This window comes from Toxotes jaculatrix, chromosome 3, assembly GCF_017976425.1.
Source record: "Toxotes jaculatrix isolate fToxJac2 chromosome 3, fToxJac2.pri, whole genome shotgun sequence".
NCBI lineage: Eukaryota > Metazoa > Chordata > Actinopteri > Toxotidae > Toxotes > Toxotes jaculatrix.
This window is the reverse complement of record NC_054396.1, coordinates 20,694,988-20,722,528: the sequence shown is the minus strand read 5'-3', so window position 1 is coordinate 20,722,528 and position 27,541 is coordinate 20,694,988. Positions and strand designations below refer to the sequence as shown.

The window sequence follows — 27,541 nt, the reverse complement described above, 5'->3', positions numbered from 1 at the left end:
CCTCTAACAGATCGTATGTACAGATGTTTGAAGCAGACAAAGTCAGTGGGATACCAGGCATATTTGTTTTACCCTCAAAACAAATTTCCCGTAGTGAGTAACTGAAAGTTGCAGCTCGAGTTGAACTAACCAAATCCCACATTGTATAGCTGTTAAACTCAAAGAGAAGTTTTATTTAGCATGCACCCCTATTAAAAAACTTCAGAACCTTTGTGCTCCGTCAGAGAATGTTTTAATATTCGAAAGGAGCCACTATTGTGTGGTTTCTTGCGCCAACGTACAAAATAAAGAGCCACATCAGAAAGCTGGAACAGTCCCTGAGCATTTTCATGTGTAAAGAAAAAAGAGGGAAAACAAATTTGGAGGGGGGAGACAGGGGTATTTATAGAGTGGTGTGAGAGTCTTTGCAATGACAGGAGCCTAATGAAGTGGAGTTTGGGTTTTGATTCACTGTGTGGTGAGTGCGTGGGTCCCTCTGTGACCGTTGCTGCATTCCAGCACCGATTCCTCGCTACACGGAAACCAGCGCGGGCCACAGGAGGAGGCAGAGAGCCAACTCGAAATAACGTGTTCCTCTAACCGAGCTAACCTTTCTCAGTAACATCAGCCCTGCTTCCAGTGCAGCGGGTGCACATGGGGCACGATGGCCCTCACACTGAGCTCATGCATGGTGGGAAGCCTTTGTTCACATGTAGACACTCACTCGCTCATGCACGGTATATATACAGTAGCTAAATCAGTTTGTCACTGCCAGTGAGTCATTGACATGGTAAATGACTCAATTAACAATATTCAGCATGACATAGTAGGGAAGTCCAGAATGATGTTAGCAATGTTTCCGTTTCTTAACTTTGTCTCGTAGGTCAGTGGAAATTGTATTATGTGTGAGTTAGAGTTTATTACAGATGTGTAATGAGGAAACGGGAAGGAATCAAATCAGAGGCTGTAAGTCGTCATGATTGTAGTGAATGATGTTAATGGTTTGGAGGTTAAATTGCTGATACAAAAACTCTATAAAACTCACAAACTGTCAGAACGCTTTTTGTATTTTGCTGTGGTGTGGAGGACCCAGCTAAAAATATAGGTATTTTAAGATTTTTTAAATATAAACTTGCTGCATATCATTGCAAGTTCTGACAGCACAACAGATAAATAAATTCATAATCCAAAAATCTCTCCTCTTCTCTTCTGTGACAATTTTCAAAAAGTGCCACAAATGCAGACGCCACACATATCTGCTTTGAAGGTAAAGTGTGAAATAAGGTAATCTTTTTGATAAATGTCATTGTGGTGGTCTACAGGACAGGTAAACATGGTGGCAGGCATGTAGGCAGCAGCATACAGGAAACCTCCAAAGGAAGAACAGACAACCACAAAGGCTCTTTGCACACCTCTCAACTCACACCTTGCCTCATTTCTGCAAAGAGGAAAACTGATTGCTGCATTTTTTGCACACAAATTGGTGATTCTGTTTGGTAAACAGCTAACAGTGACGTGTTGGTGTCAGATCAGTTAAGTCTCAATTTTTTTAATAAATTTTAGTGCTCATTTTTGCTCACAACAGAGAAGTAAAAGAAAAAAAATCGAGGGCGCACTTGTCAAATATAAACTGTGATCTCAGTTTTTTTTCATTTCCTTTCTGCACTTTGCTGTTTTCAGCATTTGAAGAAAACAAACAAGGAGACAAACTCATAGAAAATGAGACTGCGGTGCTTTAACCCTCTGTGGTTTGCTTTGGGTAATCTGTACACCACCTATAGCTAAGGTGCTGTATACCATACACCCTCATACCATACCATACACATATAGAGAAAAGCAACATCATCCATTTTAAAAGATGAGAGTTGTTTTCGTGAGTGATCAGCTAATTATCTAGCAGCGGTATCGTTGTCTGTTTAAGGTCTACCTGTGCGAAATGTAAAGCCATTAATTTTGAAATTCCTGTGGAGGCAGCAGAGCAGTTAACATCATTATAGGCTACAAAAATATATTGTGGATTTCTCACCACAACCTAGAATACATAGCTGGGGTGGGAATCTACAAGAGGGGGTTAAAATATACCCCATGAGTATGTTTCTCCTTCACATCGCCTCTCGTACTGTACCTCCAAATGAGTCACAGCTCTGTCACTGCTCCACCAGCACATAAATGCACCTTTGTGGCATGGTAACTCTTCTAAGCCACAAATTATGTGTCCTGTCCTTGTTCACTCTCACTACTCTTTCTATCCTCCTGTCTCTCGCTGACACGTATAAACACACACAGACATGGTAACACAAAGAATGATGACTGCATGTTTAGCATGTTTAAGACGTATGCCATCATGGCATCCTTGTGCTGTAGCACAAAAATGTACTAATCTCGACATATTGTAGTACACAGTAGTACACACACGCGCACACACACACGCGCGTATTAGTTACAATTCCCATCTGTCACAAATGAAACCATCAAAAAGATTTTCATAAAGTGAACTCCCACATACGGTACAGTATTTAGAGACCAAAGCTAAGCAAAAATGTGCAGTACACATGGCTAAAGTGCAAATATGAGTAGGAGGAGGCTAGACCTATCAGATGTAAAAAAAAAACAAAAACCTTTGTCTACGATTGAAGGTGAAAGATAGAGACAATAGCAGACAAGTCATTCTCTCAGTTTCATAAAGAGGTAGATTAGCTTGCCATGCAGCGTGTGCACTGTACAGTAAGTTCCAGCTTTGTTAATAATTTCCTCTACATTATTTAATCTTTGTTTGTTGTTGGTTTATTCTGTTGGTCTTTTGAAGTCACATAAGAGCAGGTTTCCACTAAGTTGATGTGGTTCACTGTTTAGTGCAGTGATGTGACATGTTGATAGAGAATAACAGATCAGTAATGCTGATATCAATTGATTTTCAGATGTTGAGGCCCTTTCAGACAGGCCATGGCAGCTGTACACAGCACCACAGTATGTTGCAGTAGGTGTCTTGGGGGCTGTGCCCTGATTCGCCCAGGTTCCTCAGAAAACACACTGCGCGCTCATATGTGAATAGTGAAACTAACACCAGCGCACGGTCACACTAAAAGCGCAACTAGTTGACAAATCAACTTTGTGAGTGGTATCAGTGAATGGCTCAGTGGCTTTGAAGCTAATAAAATGCCTAAAGGGATTCTGTTTTTGTGTCACAAGGGCCCTAATTGAACAGAATCATTAAAAGCCACACCGAACAAAGGCGAAATAGTTTCAATACGGTGTTTGTTGTCAATTTAAAGATCACAGCTTAGTGTGCAAAATTGTACTGCTGCTGTGCGTACTTCTGTTTTTGCAGAGCTTTAATCAATATGAGGAAATTAGCTTGGTGTTTATTTCTTGAGCTGATTGTTCTGTGCGCCTCTGCATCTCTCAAAGTGCAGATGTTGCCCCTCGGCTGCACATTCTGTGGTGGTGGTTTAAATACTCTGACAGGGTGGTGTCTCCTAATGAGCGGGACATCTAAAGGCACAGAGCCGTGACTTCGCTGCTGTGCCACCGCATGGGCTTTAACGTTTCAGTCTCTAAAAGTCTGAATATCTGACTGAAGTTCAGATATTCTTGGAGCTTTGTCCGCGCACACACACAGAATTAGTGTGACATACTGTATTTCTTTGCTGTGTTTTATTATGCTGTAGTCATCTCCAGCATCAGGTTGGTCTAGCTCCCCGTTTTGGCCCACAGTACAAGGTGTGTTTGTTTGTTTTACTGTATTTCTCTATACCCGAGTTTGTGTGTGTGTGTATTTGTGAGTGTGTATGTGTTGAGGGAATTTCCCTGGGTAGCGTGTTTTTCACAGCTCGACATCAGTTGGAGGATTTGTGTCAGGGACAGTTTAACACTTACTTTCTGTCTCTTTGTGTCTTTTTTGTCTCTATTCCCTCACTCCTCTGCCTTTCACTACCTACCTCTCTCTTTCTCCATCACTTTTCCTTTCTTTCTTTTCTTTCTGTCTTGCTCTCAGTGTTGTTTATGCTCTCTGTGTTGCATTCTTCATGCACTGGTGTCTCTGCACCTCCGTCTCACTCATGTCACCCCCTTTCTGTAGCATACACACCACAGAGCTGTATATCGAACACTGCAAGAATGCAAAATCACATACTGCACCACACATCACATTTTAGCATCTCTTCCTCCACGCTAATATGACCTTTACAATCCCCATTACAGTGTCACAGTTTCAGTCTCATTTATTCTCGCCAGCAGACATTTTTTTTTTTTTGGTTCGCTGCCAACCAGCTAAGAAGCGACTGTAATCAATTGAGCTAAAACTTGACTGTGTGACTTAGACTTTCATATCAGTGTGTTTGTGGTTATTTTCACCATCATTAGAGAAGAATGTTTGCACTTCCTCTTCCCTGGCCACAGAAATGCAATAAAAGTGCAGCAAAACATCGCATTACCACCATTCCTATTGGTTAACATGTAATTTAGAGCATTTAATCCTCAATTTGCTGTCAGCATTCATGATATGATCTGTAAAACATTCAAATGAATTGAAATTAAAAGTTGCATTCCAAAGTGAGGCAACCACTAAGAGGAAAATTCAGCACAGAGTTTTCTGTAATTAAATTAAACTCACTTTGGAATATTATTAGTATCGTACACTCTCCTGTGATCTCACCAAATGGCAACACTTTGAAATGATATCTTCTTGTATCAAAAACTATTTTGTTTTTCTTCTTGCTGAACATCGTCCATAATATAGGTAGATAAAACACAAGAGTCATGTGGTCAACTGTGTTCTTTTTCCCTCTCGGTGTAGTCAGAGCAGGTCAAACCAAACCAAACCAGGGCAGGCCAAGGTGCCAAACTCAGAAGGAACTATCACATTCAGAGAGAGAGAGAGAGAGAGAGAGGGAGAGACAGAGAAACAGAGAGAGAGGTTGAGTTGCCGCTAAGATGAAGGAGATCAGGTGGGAGGTGTCTGTTCTTGGTTGTGGTCCTCCCCTGACTCATAGTGTGAATGTCAGACAGCAGGTATGAATAGGAGAGCTGCCACAGTGAGAATTTATTAAATGACATGTTTGATTTTGTCGTCGACATGAGTGTGCTCTGGAGATGAATATGGATCTACCGTGCCTCTGAACTGCTGTAATAGGTACTGTAAAATGGCAATACACACATCTTCCTGTGCTTGGTTTTTGTTTAGCATGTGGGCGTCCATTAACCTCATGTGGTAATTTATTGAGTTCAAAATAGCAAGCGTTTAGTTTCTCTTGACACCTGTGAAACCATGACAGTTTTAATCGTACTGAAGATGCATTATTACGTATTTTAACTAAACCTGGTAACAAAATAATTTTAAAATAATATTTAAAATATATTTTTGATATAAGCAGGAGTTCTGCCACAAAAGTCAGTAAGTTTTGTTACTATGACTCAGTGTATTCACTTGGCTGTATCGACAGTTTTACCATCTACATTTTGTACTTTATTAAATGCAACAGATGTTACTGTAATGTAGCATGTGCACCACATGCTTCTGTCATGTTACACTTATGTATTATGTTATATGAAGTGCAACATGGATGTTCTTTCTTCTGGGTTGCTAAATACTCTTGGTAGACATAAAAGTTTCAAACGTGATTTGATGTGAAACTTTAAAAAAGTGATGATTTTAAAAAGTGTGCTGTGGCAGCTCCAAGAAAAGAAAAATGTATTTGAATTCTAGAGTTAAACTCAGATCTTGAAAACATATATTTGATTTTATTCCCTATTTATAATTCAGGGTGATTTTAATAGAGTGTGTGTGGCGTGTGTATAATGGTTTACTTTTTAATTACGTAGCAAAAAATAAAACTTGGCCTTATCACAGACATCTACACACACCCCCAGGTCTTTGTGAAAAGTTAACAAGAGTGTTAGAAATATTTTTTTGTTTGGGTGTTTTTCAAAATGTATCTTCAATGCCACCAAACTGTCTCAAGCTAATATTTGCATAAAATGTTATTTATTTGGTTGTCATTATTCCATGTGAGAAATAAAAATCTATTAAATAGCACAGATAATATTGTATTACTGTTATTCTGGCTTTTATGTAACAATCATGAAGTGTAAAAATCAACAGAAGGTTAACAAATACATTGTGCGGTAAATTGGGCCTGGCCTTGTTTGTTGCCATTTAAAACCAAAAGAAACAAACAAGGTAATTTCTAGGTAATTATTGCGTGCTTACCATTTAGCCACATAATTACTAAGTCAATACCAGATCGCATATGTGCATCGTAAAATAAACTGCAGCTTAGCGTGTAGCCGTACAGTAGATGCCCCCTGGGATATAAACAGCGCAGAATAAGACTGGACGGGACTGTAACTATCTGTGCTGTACAAAAGAGATGTTGAGAAGATTTTTTTCTCTTTATCTTAAGTGACTCTTTTTTGTTATGGTTTGTATTTTAATGTGGTTATATAAAAATTCTTTCTTTCTGTGTCACAAGCATATGTGCTTATGAATTTATTCAGGCGTTACCCCTCTCTGCCTTTATTTGGAAAACTGTCTCAGCTATGTAAATAATAAAATAGTGTAGGTCATAATTTTTTTAGGCTTCAGGTCAGATTCAAGGTGGATCACAAGGACCCAGAATAGAGGAGCAACAGTGTGTGGGGTTTTTTTTTTTTGTTTTGTTTTGTATTATTTTCTTTTCTTTTTTCAGAGTGAAATTATGCTTTTCTGACTAGTGTCCCAAGCTGGAAGATGTAGAGTTCCTGACATCTTTCTGGCAGTCAGACCTTCAAGCTTTCACTTCAGTCACTGTCAGCGAGGGAAAGCAACAAGCAGATTAAAATAGAGCTACAGTGTTTGATCTGAACACAGTGTTGTTGTCAAACCATCAGAAACAGTCCCCAGAAGGCTGAGTGATCGACACTGTCAAGCATGATGCAGCACAGTTCGGCTAGCACTTTCTGGATATGAGTCACATTCTTCCCACGCACACTACAGTGCATGCACAATAGATATGTATTGTTTCCTACTGCACTGTGCTGTGTGTTATTTTGTGTTCAGTGTCTTACAACAAATAAGTGCATCACTCTTATGTTCCTTTGTACCTTGACATATAATCTCTACTTGCAGGCAATCCCAAACCTCCTGCTCTGTTCAAAGATTTAGCTGTACTGCTCCAAAAAAAAAAAAAAAAAAAAAAGGCCCATTTGAAGGATGCAATCGCTATCCAAATAAATAAATCAACGGGCCAGATAATGAAAGCCATCCCTGTGCGGTGCCGCTTTAATGACAGCACATATAGACTCAGTGTCACTCACTGTCATGGGAGAGAAAATTAGAGCCAATTTGATGCTAATCTAGACCAGATTTTTCCCTTTTTGGGCCCAGCGGTATGTCCTATCATCCCAGGAAACTCTTGCAGGGCTGATAGATCACCCTCAACTACATCATATAACTTCATAAGTGCTTGCTACAGTGGAGCACATTTGATGACCAATTTCACTCCCCCCATGAGAGCAAGTCATTCCTCACCAGAGGAATGACTTGTTAGTAGAGAAGAACTGCATGAAACATGCTTTGAGTGACTGGACTCGGGTGAATCAGAGCTTTTTTTTTTTTACAGGGGTGTAGTGAAGCTGGGGCGGGACATACTGATACATGCTGATACAAACAGATACACATGTAGGTGTTGAATTTTTAGATAAGTTAATATGCTCATCAGGAGAAGAAATTGTAAATTGTACATGCTGACTTAAAAGTGGCTGAGGTATGTGTTTGCGTGGGCCACCCCCTCTGTGGCCCAGTGCCCCTTTTGCTTTTTCAGTAGCAGAGTGAGTGTGTGTGTTTTTTTGTGTGTGTTTGACTCATTTAAATGTAAAGTTGACGTGTTGGATTTGCTACAACGTCATCCCCTACGTGCAGTCACAGGCCTTTGTCACTGTGAGCTGTGGGTCGTAACTGGATGTGCTGGGGATCTGAAGGCAAAAGACCCAATTACTGTGTCCACTGGCCAGTAAGGGCGTATCTGGAATGACCAAAAAAAAAAAAAAATCTTTCAGAGTGACTGAGTGTTGTTTTGACAGTTTAATGAATAAACTTTGTTTGTGTTTTGTGAAATTTAATGAGCTGTGAAACTTTATATTCACTCTGTTCTGATGAAAAGACGCACAACACTTTCTCAAGGCCAAAGAGGAAAATTCATTTAAACCTAATAAGAAGCATGACGATGTTCAATTGCAACCTTCATCAAACACTGATCAGAAACCTTATTTTCACAACATGAAGAAGAGAAGAATTGGCCCTCTGTATGTTGGCACGGTTTGTGCTCTCCCCTCAACAACGGTTTGGCTTTCCCTGATGATATATTTCAAAGGCACTGGCAAGGAGTATATTTGTGTTCTTAAATGGTCATTACTTGGTTGTGATTAGATATTGCCAATCAGGGAGAGGAAAACAGAGAGTCCTCAAAAAAGCCTTGGAAATAAGAGCCTACAGCTGAAATCCCAGGCATGTGTTTGTGATTGTCATTTATTGTCTTTGCCATGGGAAAAAGTAATGCGCCTTTCCAGTTTTGCTGCAGTCTGGGCACCAAGGATATACTTTTAAACTACAATATGTTATTTATCTTTTCTTCTTGCCGCTTCACTACATCTCCCACACACAAGTCACATATCATACATGTGCTAAAAACATTTTTAAAAAATTAGACATTTTTTTTTCTACAGTCGCACAAATTGTTCTTAAAGAGCGGTTACATAATTCTAAACATAATTTTAGCTCAAAGTAACAAAACAAGTAAATGTTGTAAATTACAGTGATTAATACCAACATTTAAATTAATACCAAACAAGCTGTATTTTATGGGATTGAAGTTTGATCACCGCAATGACCCATTTACAGACTGGAGTCTATTTTCTCCTTAATTAAATACAAGTATATTTTGTCTCTAATGTATCTATTTTAATTTCTTTTTTTTCAGTGAGTTTCAAAATAAAAGACACGCTTCACTGTCAGTACCATCAGAGAAAAATCATTCCTTTGAAACTGATCAGAAATTACTATATATATATATATATATATATATATATATATATATATATATATATATATATACACACACACACACACACACACACACATTATATATACTGTGTGTGCGTGTATATATATATATATATACACATATACACATACATGCATATACACATACGCACACACACACACACACACACACACACATATATATATATGTATATTTCTGTCTCAAGTTTTATATTGTGGAGATGGTTCAGTAAAAATATTTGAAATATTATTTTACAGTTTCTATTTTGTTCTGTTAGAATTTTGGATCTTCTTTGCACAGATGTATGTGTTGCATCATGAGGCTGTCTGCTTGCACTGATCATTATCCACGCATTCAACCACACAAAGCCAAATGAAATATCTCATGATAAAAAACGGACTGAACAGTTTCCGATGAAGACAATTTCATCCCTCCTGCCTACAGAGGAGTACTGAAATACAAAATATAGCTCCAAATTTTTGAATTTCTAGTGTTTTTCCCCTGTTTGGTTTCAGTTCCTGACATATTTCTTTTAAATCATGTTACATTGTCTCTGGTTTCCTTTGGTCATAATCTACAGCTCAAATAACTAAATACCATTTGAAATGATAAGAAACACATGTTGATGGCATTTTGAAGCATGTTTGAAAAAATAAAAATATATTTGGATACCACAACAAAATAATTGGCTTCTCATTTAACATGGATTAAAGACACGTGTTCACGATATTTGATTTTCAACATATCTGAAAATACCAATATAAAAACATATGTCCCTAATGAGCATACCGAACATTTAGTGCATGGCATTTAAACACAACTTGAGTCAGCCTGAGCCAGTGTCTCTGCACCCCCTCAAACTTTTCTTTTTACTTTCCATGTCACAGTGGATGCTGAGCAAGTGACCTCACTGGGATCTGAGGGGGAGGATGAGGTGGGCCTGTGGAGCCTGGAGCCCCAGGACTTCCAGGAGAGCCTGGACAAGACGAGCCTGACGCCCAGTGAGGGGACGGAGGAGCCTGGAAGTCCTGCTCGCTCCACGCGGCCGCACAGTCTCAGCCCCGGCAGCAGGAACTACTGGGTGCAGGTGGAGCCTGAGGCCGAGGCTGCTGAGGACGCCATCACTGCATCCACCACTGACAGGGAAGGAGACCAGGAACCACTGAGGATGTACTGTAAGTTATAAACTTCAGTATTGTGCTGTCTGGGTAGGAAAACTGTAAACCTTTTGCTATGAGTGAAGCTCTTATTTTTTATAAACATTCCTGCATTTGATTTGTAAGACTTCAGGCCTGGCCAAAAAAGTAGCAAAGCAATATGTGTGTAAAATGTCATGTATACTGTATAAGACTGCTGTGTAGGACACTACAGTATGTGTAAACAAGTTTACAGTGTTTTTCTGATGCAAGACACCTCCAGTCTCACGATGCTTCTCAAAGCCCTCTAGATACACCTTTATATCAGCTCCTTGTGAAACCATGCCTTCCCTGAAAGCTGTTCCTCTTTTTCACTCTTCTCTTTGAAAAGGCAGCCTTCTGAAAGCATGACAAAAGAACTCATCCCACACAATGTCACAATATTTCCATGCATCAAAGAGGTGACGTTACGGTACTGAAATCAGCACTGCGCAACGTGAGGCTTTCCCTTTTATTTAGGAGAGATCAAAGGCTCACGCGGCTTGCCTACTAACAATCACTTAGCTCCCTCGCCTCGTGTGATTTGGCCTTGCCTGATGAAGGCAAAGCTGAGTTTTTACAACACTCAACCACACAGGCTCTTCCCTTCACCACATAAAAAAACAGCTCAAAATATGCCAACATCTGCAAACATTTGAAAAATCTTCCTCAAAGTCGCTGTAAGCAAAGCTGACTGGCTTGAGATAGGAGACACCCTCTCTGCTTCATGTACATCTGTGGCACTCTCTCTCTGCCTGCCTGTCACTGCACTCAAGGGCGCAAACAAGAAAGAATTCTTAAAATCTAGTCTCGTATCTGGCCAACACGGTTCCCTGAATTTATTGTTTCATCTGTCACTCTGTTCAAGTAAACGATTTAGTCCCATTAGATTCAGTTGCACTGCGTCACTTTACAATTTATTCCGGCTCTCACGCTTTTCACTCATCACTGTATGAACAAAGTATGTACGCACACAAAGACAGAGGGCAAACACGTCCTTGAGAATTTAATTTAGCGCATGGTAGATGAAAATGTAATGGCGGCAATAGTTCAACCACACTGATGCACCCACTGACAAGAAGACTGATCATCTTGTGAAATGATCATTTGACAAGGCTATTCGAGTAACCCAGATCTTGCAAAAGTCTCAAAGCAATGAATATATGAATCTGCATCTTAACATGATATTGCTCAATAAGCAAAATGAGAATAATGTGCAGTTTTGTCTGTGTTTACTGACAATTTGACAAGGCCAAGATTTTTATCTTAATGTCCCATTACATATTGGAAACAATATTGCAGAAGTTATGTATTAAATAAAAAAAAAAATACTGTTCAACAGTTTCAAGTAAGAACTAACTGCTGGTTAAAAATAAACATATATATCTATTTATAGATGTTTCAGTTCCTCTATGTCTTTTCCTCTGGTCCCCCAGGTAAGAACTCAGACTCCCAGAATGCCTTGGAGGACTTTGCTCACTATGAATTTCTGGCTCATTTGAAGAAGGCCTCTACCTCCGCTGGTCTCTTGGACCATCTGAGCCATAATGGCACAGCAGTTGTGTACCACCAGGGCAGCAGGCACGACGACCTGCCGCCTGCTATCTGGTCACCCGGCGCTCAGCACCACTCACCTGAGGGATCAGGTAGGCTAATGAGGGAACGGCTGCAATGATATTAAACAGAAAATTAACAAATCTGAAATGGCGACCCTTGAGCCAGTTTTAATAAACCACTCAGCCGCAGGATGACAGTAAGCGCATATCAGATTATACATGCTAATGACATTCTGAGAAAATGGAAAGGAAAATAGAGGCCTTTCATATATCAGTATATTGATTGCTAATGGCTAAACAAAGAGCTTTCGTGTGACTCATTTTGATATTTATGTTAAAGCAAGTCATGCATGTAACAGCGCAACGTTGTCCCGCAATTTTAATATTTTTTCTGGTTCTACATCAGTTTTATATAAAAAGGCCATGTTTAGTTAGAAGAAAATTTCTATTTCTATAAAGTAAATTCTTTTTCTATAAAGAAAATTTTTTGAAGATTTCTTAAGATAAATTCTTATCAGAGATTTCTTAAGATAAAACCTGGCCCAGCCTAGAACATGCATATTCTATGCATCCATACATGCAAGGGATATGCTCCAGCCCCCCATGACAATACAAGCAATTTAGAAAATGAATGGATGGACAGTATATTTAATGATTTAATGCATGACAATTTCCACGTTCTGTTTAAAATGTCACCTTCCTCTGGACTCCAGATGCAGGGAGGACCCAGCAGGTCTGTCCGTTCTGCCACAGGATGTATCAGCGAGGAGCTTCTTTGAGGGACCACATCAAGTACTGTCAGGAGAGGGAGGGGGGCCACATGGTCTGTCCGTTCTGTGGATACACTGCCCCCCTTAGGGCACAGATGGAGCAGCACCTGGCACTTCATAGTCAAATGCAGGACAAGGTGAGACAGAGAGAAAGAGAGAGCAGCAAACATTTTCACGACAATCAGGACCCAATGTCACAACTACTGTTGTGTATTGTTCTTATTTAGTTTTACAAGGCCATTTATTTCTAACTTTGTGTTAGAAATAAATAACTCTGTAGAAGTGGCAATCATACTTCTTCACACCCTGAAATTGCTCCCTACATGTGTTCCAGTATAAAACCAATAACAATGTTCTGTCTCCCTAGAGTTCCATCACGCTGGATCAAGGCATGGAGACCAGGAAGTTCAAATGTCTGCAGTGTGGGAAAGCATTCAAGTACAAACACCACCTCAAAGAGCATCTCCGCATCCACAGCGGTGAGACAAAATAACATCAAAACAGTTGTACTCACCCATTAATTTGCGATTGTTTCCTCTGTATCACTAACCCTTACTTATGATGTTATATGGTGTGAAATTATACCCAATTTGATGTGCTGACAGAAAGCAAGATAATTCATGACAAGATAAGAGAATTATGAAAAGTGCAAAATGATAATAACACCCAGGCCGAGGGTATTTTCAACCCACTCTTGGCATCTTTTGACTAATGCCTACTTTCTGTGTTTTGCCCCTCAGGTGAGAAGCCTTATGAGTGCTCCAACTGCAAGAAACGTTTCTCTCATTCTGGCTCCTACAGTTCCCACTTAAGCAGCAAAAAGTGCCTTAGTGGTGGAGGCAATGGAGGGGCAAATATAGGCGGAGCAGGCGGGGCATTTAATGGACATAGCCAAAGCCCCTACCACCACTCATTTCTACCGTCTCCCTCTGCAGGTGGGGGCAGAAACAGTAATGACAAAGGTTCTCCTCTGGCTTCACAGAACCAAGACAATTCTAGGTCTCTGGGTCGAGTACCAGAAGATCCTCACCAGCTTTTATTGCATGACCCCAACCAGAACCCCATAGCCTTCCCCAGAGCTTCAGATCTGGCTCGGCTTTGGGACCCCTCGGGAGAGCTGTCTCTGAGAGCCAGTTTCTTAAAAGGGACCACCCTGCTGCCTTATCCTTATGCTGGGACCAAGTTTGAGCAGATGCTGCAGGAGATGCTTCATAGGGAGGTGAAGAAAGATGAGGAGATGGAAAGAGAAGGAGGTGCTGCAGCAGAGGAAAAGAGGGTGATTCACAACGGAGGGGGACCCGAGAAAAAGCTGTCACCTGACAGAAGGAGAGAGTCTGTGAGGTCAGGTGAAGGGGAGAGAGGTGTGCTTGGGGTAACATGTCGCTGGTGCTCCCAGCTTTTCCCTAATGTGACAGTGCTCCTGCAACATGAGCACTACCTCTGTAAGATGAACCCTGAGGCTTTGGACGTGACTGAGGGTCTTCGCAGCAAAGACCGCCCCTCGCCACCTTTATTCTTCCCCAGATCTACTCTCCAACCAGAGAACAACAAACCATGTGAAGTAACCAATGGCCTCTCTGGAAACGAGTCACCGGTGCAGAAGCCCAGCTGGCACTCTGTACCGCAGCCCCGCCGTGCATATTGGTGCAGCCAGGAAAAAGGAAGCCCAAGCCAACCAATCAACCATTCCCCAGATTTGTCATCACCCAGTCCCAGAAGAAGAGTTCCCTCTTCAGGGTTCGGTTCCCCTGTCTGCCTTGACCTCACAAATTGTCCACCTGAAATCGCCTCGCCTCCGAACCAGACCAGCAGCCCCTGGTCTGCACAGAATGAACCTCTGGACCTCTCCCTGCCCAAGCCCTCAGACCAAGAGGGGAGGAACAAAACTGTCAATGGCAGCTCAGCCAGAGGTGAGAGAAGAGAACTTGGGACCCAGCAGCCCAAGAGACTCAAGTCCAGCTTAAGCCCAACTTCACATTTACCCCTTCACCACCACCTTCACTACAGTGCAGCTGGAGCTCCTATGTTTCCAGGCTCCTTATACAATGGTTTTCCAATCTTCAACCAGGCTGGTTTAGGGCTTTCAGGACATGAAGGCCTCACACCACTTCCATTCAGCCAGTCAGCTAATAGCCCTGGGTTTCTCCCTCCTTTGGCTTACATGATGGAGGCAGACGCAGAGGCCACACTGAAAAAGATCCACCAGGAGAGACAAGCTCTCATGGTGAGTTAAGCTTCTTTCTAAGGTTTGAATAAAGTGCATCATGAATACTGGAGAACAGCCTCAAAATTACCTGTACCTGTACATTAGATACATCAGAAATTAGTAAATTATCCCATACTGTACAACATATTAAGGTTTTGCTGTCCAAATGTTTAGAACAGTCACAATTCATATAGTCATAATTGCCATGTTTTCTTCACAGGGAGAGGCGTTAAGCCGTGGGGCTCTGGACTACCTCTCTCTAATGGATGAAGGTCTGGAGGGAGAAGCGGGACCAGGGAGGAAGAGACTGAAGAAGACAGACGAGGGGCTGTACGCTTGTGACATTTGTGAAAAAACCTTCCAGAAGAGCAGCTCTCTGCTCCGACACAAATATGAGCACACAGGTCTGTAGATTGTGCACAGTCGGCATGAGCACTTTACTTATGTGTCATTTCCTGTAGCTTATGAATTAACATTGTATTTGTTTGTGGAAAAGTTTGACATTACGCTTGTTAGATGATAAGATCAGTACAACTGATGGACATAAGCTCTTTTTTAGTGAGCTGGAAAGGTGCTGGTATGCAGATTTTGTTACCTTTGAATAGAAGCATGTTGGCTGTTTCCCCTTGTTTCTTTGAGCTGAGCTAACGGCTTGCTTCATATTGAGATTAGAGAACATTTTTCCAAAAACTTTCCTTTGCCTTTAAAAATGTTTGACAAAAATTAAAAAAACAAAAAACAAAAAACAAAAAAACATACGCTTCAATTCCAGTACATTAAAAGTGTTAAACGTCTCGTGAGGGTGACCGAGAAACCCGGTATCCAACAATGAGTTGTGGCAGTCTGGAGCAATTCTAAATTCCTTTTTATCTAATAAAATTAGAGTCCTGTTCAAAAACTTTACAGCAAAAAGTGCACATTGGACCAACCAGAAAGAGGAAATTAAGCAAAAAGGCAGAAAAAAGAACAATTAAAAAAAAATAACTCACTTCTCAAGAAAAATCAAAATAATACACAACAAAAGAATTTCACTCTAAACTGTCCTTCTGGCTATGCGCCTGGAAATTGGGCTCAAAGCAGGAGCTACAATCTGAAGCTGTGTCCTAGAGCTGTGCCTCTTTCCTCTATAGCCCCCGGCCCCCACAGCCTCCTCACTTTTATACTGGTGGACTGCACCTTCTCAAGAAATCAATATCAATTATCTCTTCCAGCACACTTACAATAATAACAATATCAGATAACATATTATCAAAGAGAAGTTCACTTAAACTTACTTTAGAAATACATATTTCTTTTTAAACAAGATACTTATACTGGTTATTTCACCACAAAAGACAAAACACCCCTCCCAGTCTACCACACTTGGTTTCTTCCCCTGTGAACCCCCTATTTAACCAAATGGACCGCTCCAGCCCAGGTTTGGCTGTTCCTGGTCTGACAGAGGAAGAAGTGCAACAAAGGAGACAGGTGAACATAATTTAAATTCAATAAATCAAGTACACAAGCACAATCTGTCTTCTCTCCTTCAACCCCCCTTCCAAATGTTCATACCACACACATCCCACCAGGTGCTGGTATGCAGATTTTGTTACCTTTGAGTAGAAGCAGGTTGGCTGCTTCCCCTTGTTTCTTTGAGCTGAGCTAATGGTTTGCTTCATATTGAAATTAGAGGCATACATCCCACCAGCAGTTTCCACCAGGATTAACATTCTGATAAAATCTACTTGAGAAAAAGTGTGCAGTGCATGTACCTTACTTTAGGGCATGGGGTCTCCCCTTGACACCCCCCCCCCCCCCCCCCCCCTCTTTGAAGGCGACACCTGTGGAATAGAGCATATAAACAGCATATCATTCTTTTAAATAGGACATTAGAAGTAATTTCTATGTATTCATTACAGGCAAGCGTCCCCATGAGTGCAAGATCTGCAACAAGGCCTTCAAGCATAAGCACCATCTGATCGAGCACAGCCGGCTGCACTCTGGAGAGAAACCCTACCAATGTGACAAATGCGGCAAGCGCTTCTCTCACTCCGGCTCTTACTCCCAGCACATGAACCACCGTTACGCTTACTGCAGCAAAGACCAGGATCCAGACCAAGACCACGAGGAGATGCCTTTCACCCCGGGGGCAGGCAACATTCTCGGGGGCCGGCTCGTCGACGAGACACCTCTGTCCATGGAGGATACTCAAACTCCACGCTCTTTCCTCAGCGATTCCAGTCTGGATGGAGCTCCAGAGGTCCTCAAAGAGGAAGAGGAGGAAAAAGAGCCAGGAGTTAGTGATGGTCATGTGGAAGAGGCAAATGAGAGTTTGTCTGGGGAGCGGCTGGGAGGAAGCCCCGTCCAAGAATCACCGACAAGGGAGGATGGAGAGCAACATGACAGAAACAGTTGTGATGTGGGAAACCATATTGACAGTGCAGAGAGCCACACGTGGGACCGAGACACAGAGGACCAGAGTGGAGACTTGGACAAATATGAACTAAACCTGGATTTAACAGATTTACCCAGAATAAAAACTTAGAGAGACTTTAACAAGCCAGTACAATGCATATATTGTATATATTAAGACTTTTGATATTTTTTTTCTTTCATAAATATAATAGCTCGACTGTTTGTTTGTTTTTTTCTCACTTATTTTACATGGCATGAAAAATGCACAGAACTGCCAAAGCATAGATGGCCTTAAAGTGGATCAAGCCATACAAACAAAATATATGTGATAATACAAATTATAGTATTTTATCATGCAAAGCATACTTGATGTACCTACAGTGCTTTTGTTGTTTTGTTTTATAATTTTGCATTTATTTTTTTTTGTCAGGACAGCCAAAATATTCAGGTTGACTTGACATCTGAAGTCATGTCACATATCCAGATGTGGCACTGCAGAAATCTTACTCTTTATACGCTTGCTGCTGCTAACTGTTGCACAACCCATAAAGCAGAGGCTTATGTATTTTTATTTTCTTCATTTGAAACATTTTGACTGTTGACATGTAGATGCACGCCAGTGAGCGGGTTAAGAAAACAGGCTGTGAAAGAATTGTTTGTGTGACTGATGGAGGACGGAAGGCCATCTACTCATTCTTTAACATGCCATCAAGGCCAAAGGTCAAAGGTTTCAGATGTAGCCGTATCAACAGAATCACCTGACGCCTGGTTAGTGTATTTATTCTTCTTCATAAATGCAAAGGAACGTTCACTTTTTAATATCCTGTGGTGTATTTTGCTACAAGTCTTTACCTCTGTTTTAAGAATTAGCAATAAGTGTAAAATGTTTTCAGTTAAACACACATGCAGCTATTACTTTGTCCCAAAGCCAGTGAGTGCTTACAGTGGAAGTTATCGTTGCCAGAACTTTTGGCATTCATGCTGTGAAATCACAAGGTAAGACCAACTTATCTCTTCAGGTTAACTACGGTGCTCAGTGGCTTTCATTAATCAGCAATCTATTTAGTGTTCAGAGTGAGCAGTAAAAAGAAAGAACTGGAAGGCAGTTGTTTATTTATTTTATTGAACAAAAAGCAGTGGACTGCACCTATTTAATTGTATGCCTTGGTAGGGGACAGTCATTTCTGCATTTCCGTATGTGAGGCTAAAAGGGGAAAAAAGATGAAGTCAGTCTTTGGGGTTTTTCCTATGAGGGAGCAAAAAAAAAAAACTTGCACTGTCTCACTGTTTGTGTAATAATCACATGGAGCTGCTTTATTTCATTTAATGCTAAAATGTCTGCTATTTCTTGTAATAATTTACAAGTGCTACAGCTATTTTCACACTGCTTGAAGAATAATGTGTCACACATTCAGGCTGTCTGTTGAGGTGTGGTGAGAGGGTCAAGACTCAGGACACATACATCAGTTTTTAACTTCCTCTTTCTGCCTGCAGTGTAGTCAACGTGAAAAGTGCCTCAGATGTACTCAGACACTGTGAGTAATCCGACAAAGCCTTGGTAGGACAAGATAAGACGGTGGTGCATGAGGTGTGACTAAACTTGTAGCATTCATGCATACTGCGTGTCAGTCATTTCTTGTTCATTGTGTGTGTGTGTGTGTGCGTGTGTTTGTGTGCGTGTGTGTGTTTATCACCAAAGATATGCATATGTGACACACCAACTGCCACCCTACTCTTGCATAGTTCCTTACCTGTTTTTTCTGACAAAAATAAGTAAAAAAAATAAGTTAGCTTTCACTCTGCACACTTTTTTTTATGTCAAGCAGTATTTTTATTTTTTACTGACACAGATGCAACTTTTGTATTAACTTTTTATATATATATTTTTTGCATGTTTGTGGAGATTTGTAATAAAATTGTACATATTTTGTCACCAGAATCTTGCATTTCATTGATTTTTGGATTGAGTTTTCTAATGTTCTTGTGTGTAACCCCATGATGTAGAGTTTGTGGGACTGAAAATAAGGGCTTTACAAACTATACAAAGACAAAGATTTAATTACAAGCATTTCAAGCTACTTTTCTTTTAGTGGCGATTAGACATGTTGAATTATTGAGTTGTATGAAATCAGACGGGCCCTTAAATTATACTCTTAACAACTACGTCACTCCAAAATGATCAAATGCCATGGCTTTTTAGATTTTATGTGTAAACACAGTCATCCGCCAGCATGCAACACTTCTGAAGCTCGGCTGTGGCCTGAGCCACTCAGTTTCCCATCACAGTACACAGTTCCCATCACCACTCATGATCTGCAGGCTGCTTTGTTACACTAACTTTTTTGTGGCTCTGTCTATTTGCATGATGATTCATCAGGGGTGGCTGCTCAGTGCCTATGAACCCATGTGTGTGGCTGGGGCATTCAGGGGTTGAGCTGGTCTGCTGATACGTGATACACCGAGCTTTAGGTAGACGGTAGGTTGAGTAAACAATCGTTTAACCGTAACATTAACAAAACCATGCTGGGTGACGTAGGTCAGATATGTTTGCTTCAGCAACATTTAGTCAATTCTAGCACCAACAATTGGTGATGTTATGACATTTGTCTTGGGTTCAACCATGAGTAAGATGACATTTAATGGAGAACTTCCATGACTTAGTCAGACAGCAGCATCCACATCACTTGCAACGTGCTGCAAGTCCCATCCCTGAGCAACAGGTTGTCATGCTGGGTGCTGAGCATTGTTAAGTTTCGATTCCCTGTAACAATAGTGTCACAGTGCAAACAGGCCTTAGAATGAGCACAGCCAAAGATGTATTTCGCTGGTGGGTAGAGAAACTGTTCTTCAACCAGAGCAACAATGTTCAAGGCACGTGGGTAAGCTATTATCCTGCTGAAATTTCTTTTCATTAATTCCACCTTTCTTTTTAGAGGGGTCCAATTCACTCTCTTTTGCATGTAAAAAGTAACTATTTGAAAGACTAGTGAAACTAGATGTGTCGTGGGGCCTAGCAGATTTACTCCACAGCCTGATATCCACTGCAGAGCTACAAGATAGGTCAAAACATCATTTAACATGAATACTTGCTACCACAGAAGTGCTAACCCATTTGGCACATTTTACTGATCTATACAGCTGAATAAATTGTAAGATTTGATGGGGTATTTATGACTGTCATGGGTGCCATGAGTATACAAGATAAATGAGGTAACTAAAATCTAACAATTTAGACAACAAGATGCAAATAAAGGGTAAGCAAGACAAAAAGAAACTAGCATCAAATAAAATCTGAACTGAATAAAATGTGATGAAAGCCAAGTTAAACTCAAAGATCTACTACTCACTCAGATCTAAACATTGCAGGTATGGGAACAGCTAATGGTGGACTAAAATTAATCAAATTAATAGCTCTGATCCTGACAAAGAAATTGTGTGATCCAGTTTTAATTCCTGCTGAAATTTATTCCACCTTTGAGTAAGACTTGAGCAAGGTCTTCTCTTCTCTTCTCTTCCCCCTATCTTATCTCAACTGCACACAGCTAAACAAAAGACAAAAGCTATGACATTCAGCAACACAAAGGGCAGTTGTTTGCCATTTGCTGTCATGGTTGCAATCTGTATCTCAACCGTACAGATTCATTGAAATAGAGCTGCTCAAGCAAACTACTACAAAGTACACTTTCAAAAGTGGTAATTTAAATTTGGACTGTGGAAATTAAATTAGAGTTTAGAGTTACTTGGACAAAAAACATGTAACAGATGAAAACATTTCACAACCTTCTCATTCTTTTTATTTCCACAAATTTTAATAAATACTTAGACTTTCTGAAAAACATTTTTGTTTCAGCGTTGCAGCAAACAAAATAACTACCTACAGATGCAAAATGGTTTTGAACTAATGTTGGGTTGTTCATTTCATCAGTCCATGCATCAAAAATCTGTAGTTGGGAGAAACTTTCTCTGACAGTTCATAGCCCTTCTGCTCTTTCATCTGCATTAGGGACACACAGGGACACATTTGTATTTTGAATTGCTTTAAATTTATGAAAGAGTGATCTGAGTGCCATTGTTAAATGACATCATTAATAAGTCAAAGTCAAAGAAAGACAGAGAAGAAAGAAAAGGGAGAGGGAAAAAAGAGCAGCATTAAGACAAAGTAATAGAGTTTGACTTTCTCTGCCAACACACTGCTGATTAGGAGGGAGGGGTGTTTGATTGTGTCTCTTACAGAGCAATTCTAATTTTAGGGAGTGATTAGCACCAATCTCACCATAGTGAAATAAAACACATCACAGAATCTACAGCAGTTTTATTTCACTGGGTTTTTTTTATTAATGGAATGTCCCTTCAGTTTCAGAATTTGTAGAAAGAACAAAAACATAGTGTAAAACCACTTCAAGAAATATTGAATGAATTAATGTTTTCAGGCTGTTATATTTTCTTTGCATGATATAATAAATAGAAACACTAAATCTGATATGAGGAGTTTCCGGGGCACTCAGCTGTCAGAAGACAAGAAAGAATTAGAGAAACTACACTGATGACTGGGGGATAAACGTATAAACTAGATAATTGTGATGACCATGTGCACACATGCACTTTGATCAAATAAACAAGTGCGGTTGTCTATTTAAATTGAAAATATTTCTGTGTCATAGACCTTGGAAATGCTCACAATGATCAAAAGTTCAGATGACTTTCCATCAGTCAGCTACACATCATTTCAACCCTTCCTCCCACGCTCACAACTTGAAATAATACAAGCAGAAAAATGAATAAATACATCTAATAAAACTCTGTAAAATCTATGAGACTCCCCCTCCCCCCATGCCTCCTTTCTGCTCTTTTTTGTATTTTGCCAAACCCACAGTCAATATAAAATTACCAAAGCCACAGAATGAGAGAGTGAGAAGGTTTTGGGGAAAATCCACATTTTTTAAACATATGCATTTCCAGTTCCTCTTTTGTTCTGTTATTAAAAGCAGCATTTGCACCAATCACAAGGGATGCCTCCGCCCACCGAGTCTCAAAGGCCCACATACCTTCACACACTTATTTTATCTCTCACGCAAGTCGTCACTTGGTACAAACCTGACAAACACATCCTGACCAAATATCACAACACAGATCTCATCAGTTTGTTCACATTTTTTGTTTTTATTGCAGGAGAGTTAATAACCAGGTCCAAATAATATGTTAATAACACACTGCTCATTTCAAAAAATCAGTATCAGTTTGAGTTTGGCTAATATATAATGTTTAGATTATACACTGTATGCAAAGTGCTACAAGTTGACAAACACACTATTTCACATTATTTACAACTTCATAGTTTTTAACTTATTCTGAAGAGTTTGCACTAATAAAAATAGAAGACAGGTCCCAAATTTGTACAATAAAGGAAACTCTGAAGGTCCACACACACACAACAAAGTACTATTTGGTACAAAGGAACATTTGCTGCCCTGTTGGCACATTCATCCCATCACTGAAATCATGCCTTTCATCTTTGAAGAGTTCTCTCAAATAAAACTGAAAACTCTTTGTCTGAACACTGTATAACTTCAGTGGAGATGAGGGCACGTTTGCATGACCAGCTTGCTTCCTGCTTCTTTGCATAATTTACAGTGTACCTACATGAACAGTGTAGGTGGGATCTGCCCATCCTTCCTGCAAGAAGTGCTGGTGCATGTGTTTTCACAGTGAGATGGTTCTGCTAAGTTTTGTCTCAGTGCTATGTTAAAACACATCCTTCCTTGATAAATAACTGATTAATACAAAGCTATCTGAACTGGAGAAGATTTATCACTTTTATGGCTTTTTATTCATCCTGATCAAGTCTGTAACATGAGGGAAAAGTGACAAGGAGGTGTCTGTTCAAGCAGTAAAGAACACCGGGGCTGGGCTCCACATTTGCAGTCAAAGGCACAAGTATTGCAGCTAAAATTGGCTTGTTTTACTATTATTGTTTTAACATGGCTTTATATGGAGGCCAGATGTCATGATTAGCAGCTTTCTGTCCTGGTTCTTTTCAACCCATAATTATCTTTTGATGTGAAATCCATTTTACACCATATGAGTCAACAGGCAAAGAGGACAAACGCTGCACTACTTGTGCTTTCGTCTGATCTGGAGGAGCCCTTTGAACACCCCCCCGAAAAGATCAAGAGGGGCCTCTCGTTCCAAAGATGTGGTCAAATTCGCTGAGGATGAGCTCCACCGCCTGGTTCTGGTAAACCATATTCACCGCCATGTTGCCATTGTCCCGCTCCGGGCGCATCAGGGTCGGCCCAAACACAATGCCGATGTTCTGTGTGGTCATTCTGTTGGTATCTGAATGTTCCAACACTCTGAAAGAGAATGAGAGAAAGGAACATTCAGTTTTAGGTAACACCTAAAATATCAACAAACATTTGAAAACTCAAAATAATATTAAACAGTTCTGTCAAGTTCTGTCAATGTCTGTCAAGTCACCACTTTGATCCAGATTGAAATATTTCAGCAACTACTGGATGGATTGCCATGAAATTCTCCCCAGACATTAATGGTCTTCGGGTAATGAATCCTAATGACTTTGGTGATCTTCTGACACTTCCTCAAGAGCCACCAAGAGGTTAACATTTGTGGTTTTGAATGAAATATCTCAACAGCAATTTGATGAATTGCCATAAAATTTGGTTTAGACTTTCGTGTCCCTACTTAGAATGAATTGTAATAACTGTGGTGACCATTTCAGCTAGCAGCATCATCAGGGATGATGGATATTCCCATGAGTCTCAGCTGTACTTTGTGTTTAGTACTAATTAGCAAATGTTAGCATGCTATGCTAAGTTGGCAAACATGAAAAACATTGTACCAGCATATATCAGCATGTTAACACGCTGATGTTAGCATGCTGATGTTAGCATTTAGCTTAAAGTGCTATTGTGGCTAAGTAGAGCTTCACAGAGCTGCTAACGTGGCTTAGTCTTGTTTGAGTTCATCTTTGGAATTGCAGGAATATAGATGACTGTTAACTGCTGTCATACAGCTTCATTCTTGTGGTCAGCATGTGACATCTTTGTAATTCTTACAAAATCAGGACAGTGACTAAAAGAAACAGCATTTGCACAACCGCCATTAACATCTTGTTTTTGCATGTTTTTGCATGTTTCATGCATGTTCATTTTACAATGTACATGAGTGTCCACCGCCTGTATCCACCTATGTTGGTGTCTATGAGTGTGTGTGTGTGTGTGTGTGTGAGTGATCTGGGGGGACTCAGGAATGGGTTAAAGCCACAGCATGAGGCATTCTTCTAAAAATGCCATTCCCACCAAGCCACAGAAGCAGCCAGCAATTGCTCAAAACTTCCACATTAAAAAGAGAGGAGGAAAAAAGAGAGAGAGAGGAGAGAGGAGAGGGAAGAGGAAAAAAAGAGCGAGCGAGGGAGAGGGTGAAGAGAGAGAAAAGAGAGAGGTTCCAGTGGTGGCGGCGGTGGTGTTGGTATGCCTTCCAGCAGACGAACCACAAGGCTCCCATGGGACCTTCGAGGCAAGGAGGAGAGCGGTGGGGGGGGTGGAGGGAAGAGGAGGAGGAGAACCGAGAAAAAGGAGAAAGGGATAGAAAGAGGAGGAAGAAGGGAGGAAGAGGAAGGGGAGAATGAAAAGAGAAGGAAGAGGATGAAGAGGAAGTGAGGAAAAAAAGGTAGCAAGCCAGCGAGACAGGAGACAGCAGAGGTGATTGAGAAGGGAGATAATAAATGAGAAACAGAACGAGGGGGGAAAGGAATGACAGTGGAGAGAAAATGAGAGAAAGACACAGAGTTGACAAATTCATGGGGCCCACCACACCCTGGCACAAACATCGGCCTCAGAACACGAACGCTCACCCCTGGAGTGGAAGGAAAAACCATAGGCGGTAAAAAACACACATTTTATGTACTGTAAAAGGAACTGGCTTGCAGAACATTGTACACCATTCATCTTCCTCCAGCCTTTTCATCTTCACAGGGACCCAAACTTAACAACAGTGTGATCCTGGTACAGCGCTGGCATGCTTTGAGAGCCGTGGCCAAAGAATCCCTGACAGAAAATTACTGAGAACAACAAGGGAACTACCCCACCTTGTGGTCAGATTTAAAAAGAAAAGTTATAAGAAAAAGATTTTATTTTCCTGCAAAGGCATCTGGTTCATTCTTCCGTGCCAGAAATGTGCTGAGGGAATATTCAGCATTATGAAATGATACTGAAACCATCAGGGCTAAGTGGAAACCAGCAGAGACAAAACAGCAGAGATTATTCCCACCCTCTCACCGTTTGAGATGGCGGCACATGAACATCAGCGTGTCATGGTTTGGAGGAGGCATGTTAAGCACCAGACACTTCAAACGGTCCACTTTGTCCATGTAGTCTGACATCTCTGCAACACAGAGCAAGAGACATGTCAGATCACAACATTATGATTTGCATTTTATCTCATTAATTTCTTGTCATCGGAAGTCTGATTTACATCCATTAACTGATATCACATGTACTTTATTAGCATCTACTATCTAATTTGATACAGCTGCTTGCAATTATCAGCTATCGCCAATGTGTTTTGATGAACAGTGAACTGCTGATCACTCCCTGTGCTCATTCAGTGTCCCATGGATTGATAAGAATCAGGGCAATCATGCCAAGAATACATTTACATTTATTACAGTTTTGTTTTGTAGTAATGTAGGTTTTCTTACAGAATGTGATTTATGCTAGATTATCTACTGTATTAAGATAAGTAGAAGATATTGTGATACATGGTGTATCACAGACATTCATGCAAATTAACTGATAGACACAAAGATAAAGGTTTGGAGATATTCTATATTTTTCTAAGCATCAACAAATCCCATGAAAAGATCTAAACTGTGATCCTACTAACAAATGCCATATATAAGCCTGATGTGGATAATTCCTAAGTGCAACAGCCCTACATTGTTGATCAAACACTATTAAAAACTGTCCTTTATTATGGGTAAATCGCACAGACGCCATCCTGCTGCGGTAAATACTCACTAGCGCATCAAATATATATATAAATCCACAGCTGAAAAAAGTTACCAAACAATGAACTATTTACTCTCATCTGAGAAGCATTTGATATAAACTACAGTGTCCAGCTTTTTTAGGAAATTACTTAAACTCTGTTTAAAAAAAAAAAAAAAAAAGAAACCTACTATATTTGTGGCACATTTTTAAAGATTTATGTCTTCAGTAGGAGTGAATAGGCTTTGGGCTGAGCACCACAGACAGTGTAGGGAAGTCGTAAAGTACTGAAAAACAAACTAACACATTTTTGGTTTTGGTCTTTTCATGGGATTTGTTGACAATAAAAAATAAATATAGAATAACATCGGTCTTATCCCTAATGTTTATTTGCATTTGAGCTGAGGGGGATGGGGGTTATATGAAAAAGCGCAGCTTAAATGTCAAGATTTTTTTGTATTAAAACCATCATTTTAATTCAATACTGCTCAATAAATTCCACTTGTGTCAGTATATAATTATTCCTCTCTTTCCTTGGAGTTCATGCATGAATTCATGCATTTTCATCTTGGGAAGCATCATTTTCACTTACGGTTTCCATTTTACTTCATGATATATATACAGTTGTGCAATATTTTCTAAATGTGGGGGGAAAAATGTGCTGTAAATATATTTTATTCTGTAAGGAGGAAAAAAGCACACGAGTGAAGGAAAGTGAACTCTCTAACCAAGGCCAACCTGGTTTTGATTCATCAAGACCACACAGCAGTGTTGTGAGTATTTAGAATAAAACAACATTCATGAAAAAAATAATCATAATCATCTTGGAAAACTGTCTTATAAAAATGTCTCACCTTAGATCTAATTGTGATTATTTGTTGTTTAAATATTATTTAGTTTAAATTTAATTCAAACTTTGTAAGCACAAAACTGAATAAGTGCTTAATTTCTGTCTCAGACTGATCAAAGACAAGTGTCACTGATGCTCAAGCACTGCATTAAGGACGAGGGTATAAAGAAAAAACTGAAGTCTGAATGGGACTGAAACTGGTCACTCACTGACTGTCTCCACGATGTCTGTGAAAAAGCCGTAGGGCACCAGAGGCTCAGGAAGCTCGCGAAAGAAAAGTTTCAAAGCTCCTGTGATGACATGAATGTCCTCCCACTCACTCTCGTCCAAATTCAGCTTCTCCTCTGAGAGACAAGGAGGGGGGATAAGGAGGGAGGGCAGGCGAGGATGAGGGGAATGGCGAGAAATTCAGACAGAGAGGGTCAGAAGAAGTGAAAGAAAAGCAAGGCAATGTGAAAGAGAGAGACAAAGAGTTCCAATTTAGAGAGAAAAAAGTGGAGTTACAGTCACGGCATCATTTAGTGAAGAACATAAACAGAAGTGAGTGCGAATGTACGTCAGTGCT

At 40.3% G+C, this 27,541-nt stretch overlaps 2 protein-coding genes across 5 annotated transcripts in view; one reads left to right on the top strand and one right to left on the bottom strand.

Moving 5' to 3' along the window:
- Positions 1-18,453, top strand: part of LOC121179572 (zinc finger E-box-binding homeobox 2-like) — a 28,344-nt gene extending 9,891 nt beyond the window's left edge. Inside the window, exons 2-8 of the mRNA XM_041034481.1 lie at positions 9,905-10,192; positions 11,629-11,838; positions 12,462-12,655; positions 12,886-12,997; positions 13,259-14,742; positions 14,945-15,128; positions 16,623-18,453. Of these exons, the coding sequence (XP_040890415.1) occupies positions 9,905-10,192; positions 11,629-11,838; positions 12,462-12,655; positions 12,886-12,997; positions 13,259-14,742; positions 14,945-15,128; positions 16,623-17,248 (3,098 nt within the window). The 3' untranslated portion in view covers positions 17,249-18,453. The remainder of the gene's footprint in view (positions 1-9,904; positions 10,193-11,628; positions 11,839-12,461; positions 12,656-12,885; positions 12,998-13,258; positions 14,743-14,944; positions 15,129-16,622) is intronic.
- Positions 18,454-22,258: 3,805 nt separating this feature from the next.
- arhgap9 (Rho GTPase activating protein 9) overlaps positions 22,259-27,541 on the bottom strand; it is a 39,434-nt gene continuing 34,151 nt past the window's right edge. For all 4 annotated transcript variants that reach the window (XM_041033447.1, XM_041033449.1, XM_041033448.1 and 1 more), the window contains 3 exons: positions 27,186-27,320; positions 25,416-25,521; positions 22,259-23,471 (listed from right to left, as the gene is read on the bottom strand). In XM_041033447.1, the coding sequence (XP_040889381.1) occupies positions 23,285-23,471; positions 25,416-25,521; positions 27,186-27,320 (428 nt within the window). In that variant the 3' untranslated portion in view covers positions 22,259-23,284. The remainder of the gene's footprint in view (positions 23,472-25,415; positions 25,522-27,185; positions 27,321-27,541) is intronic.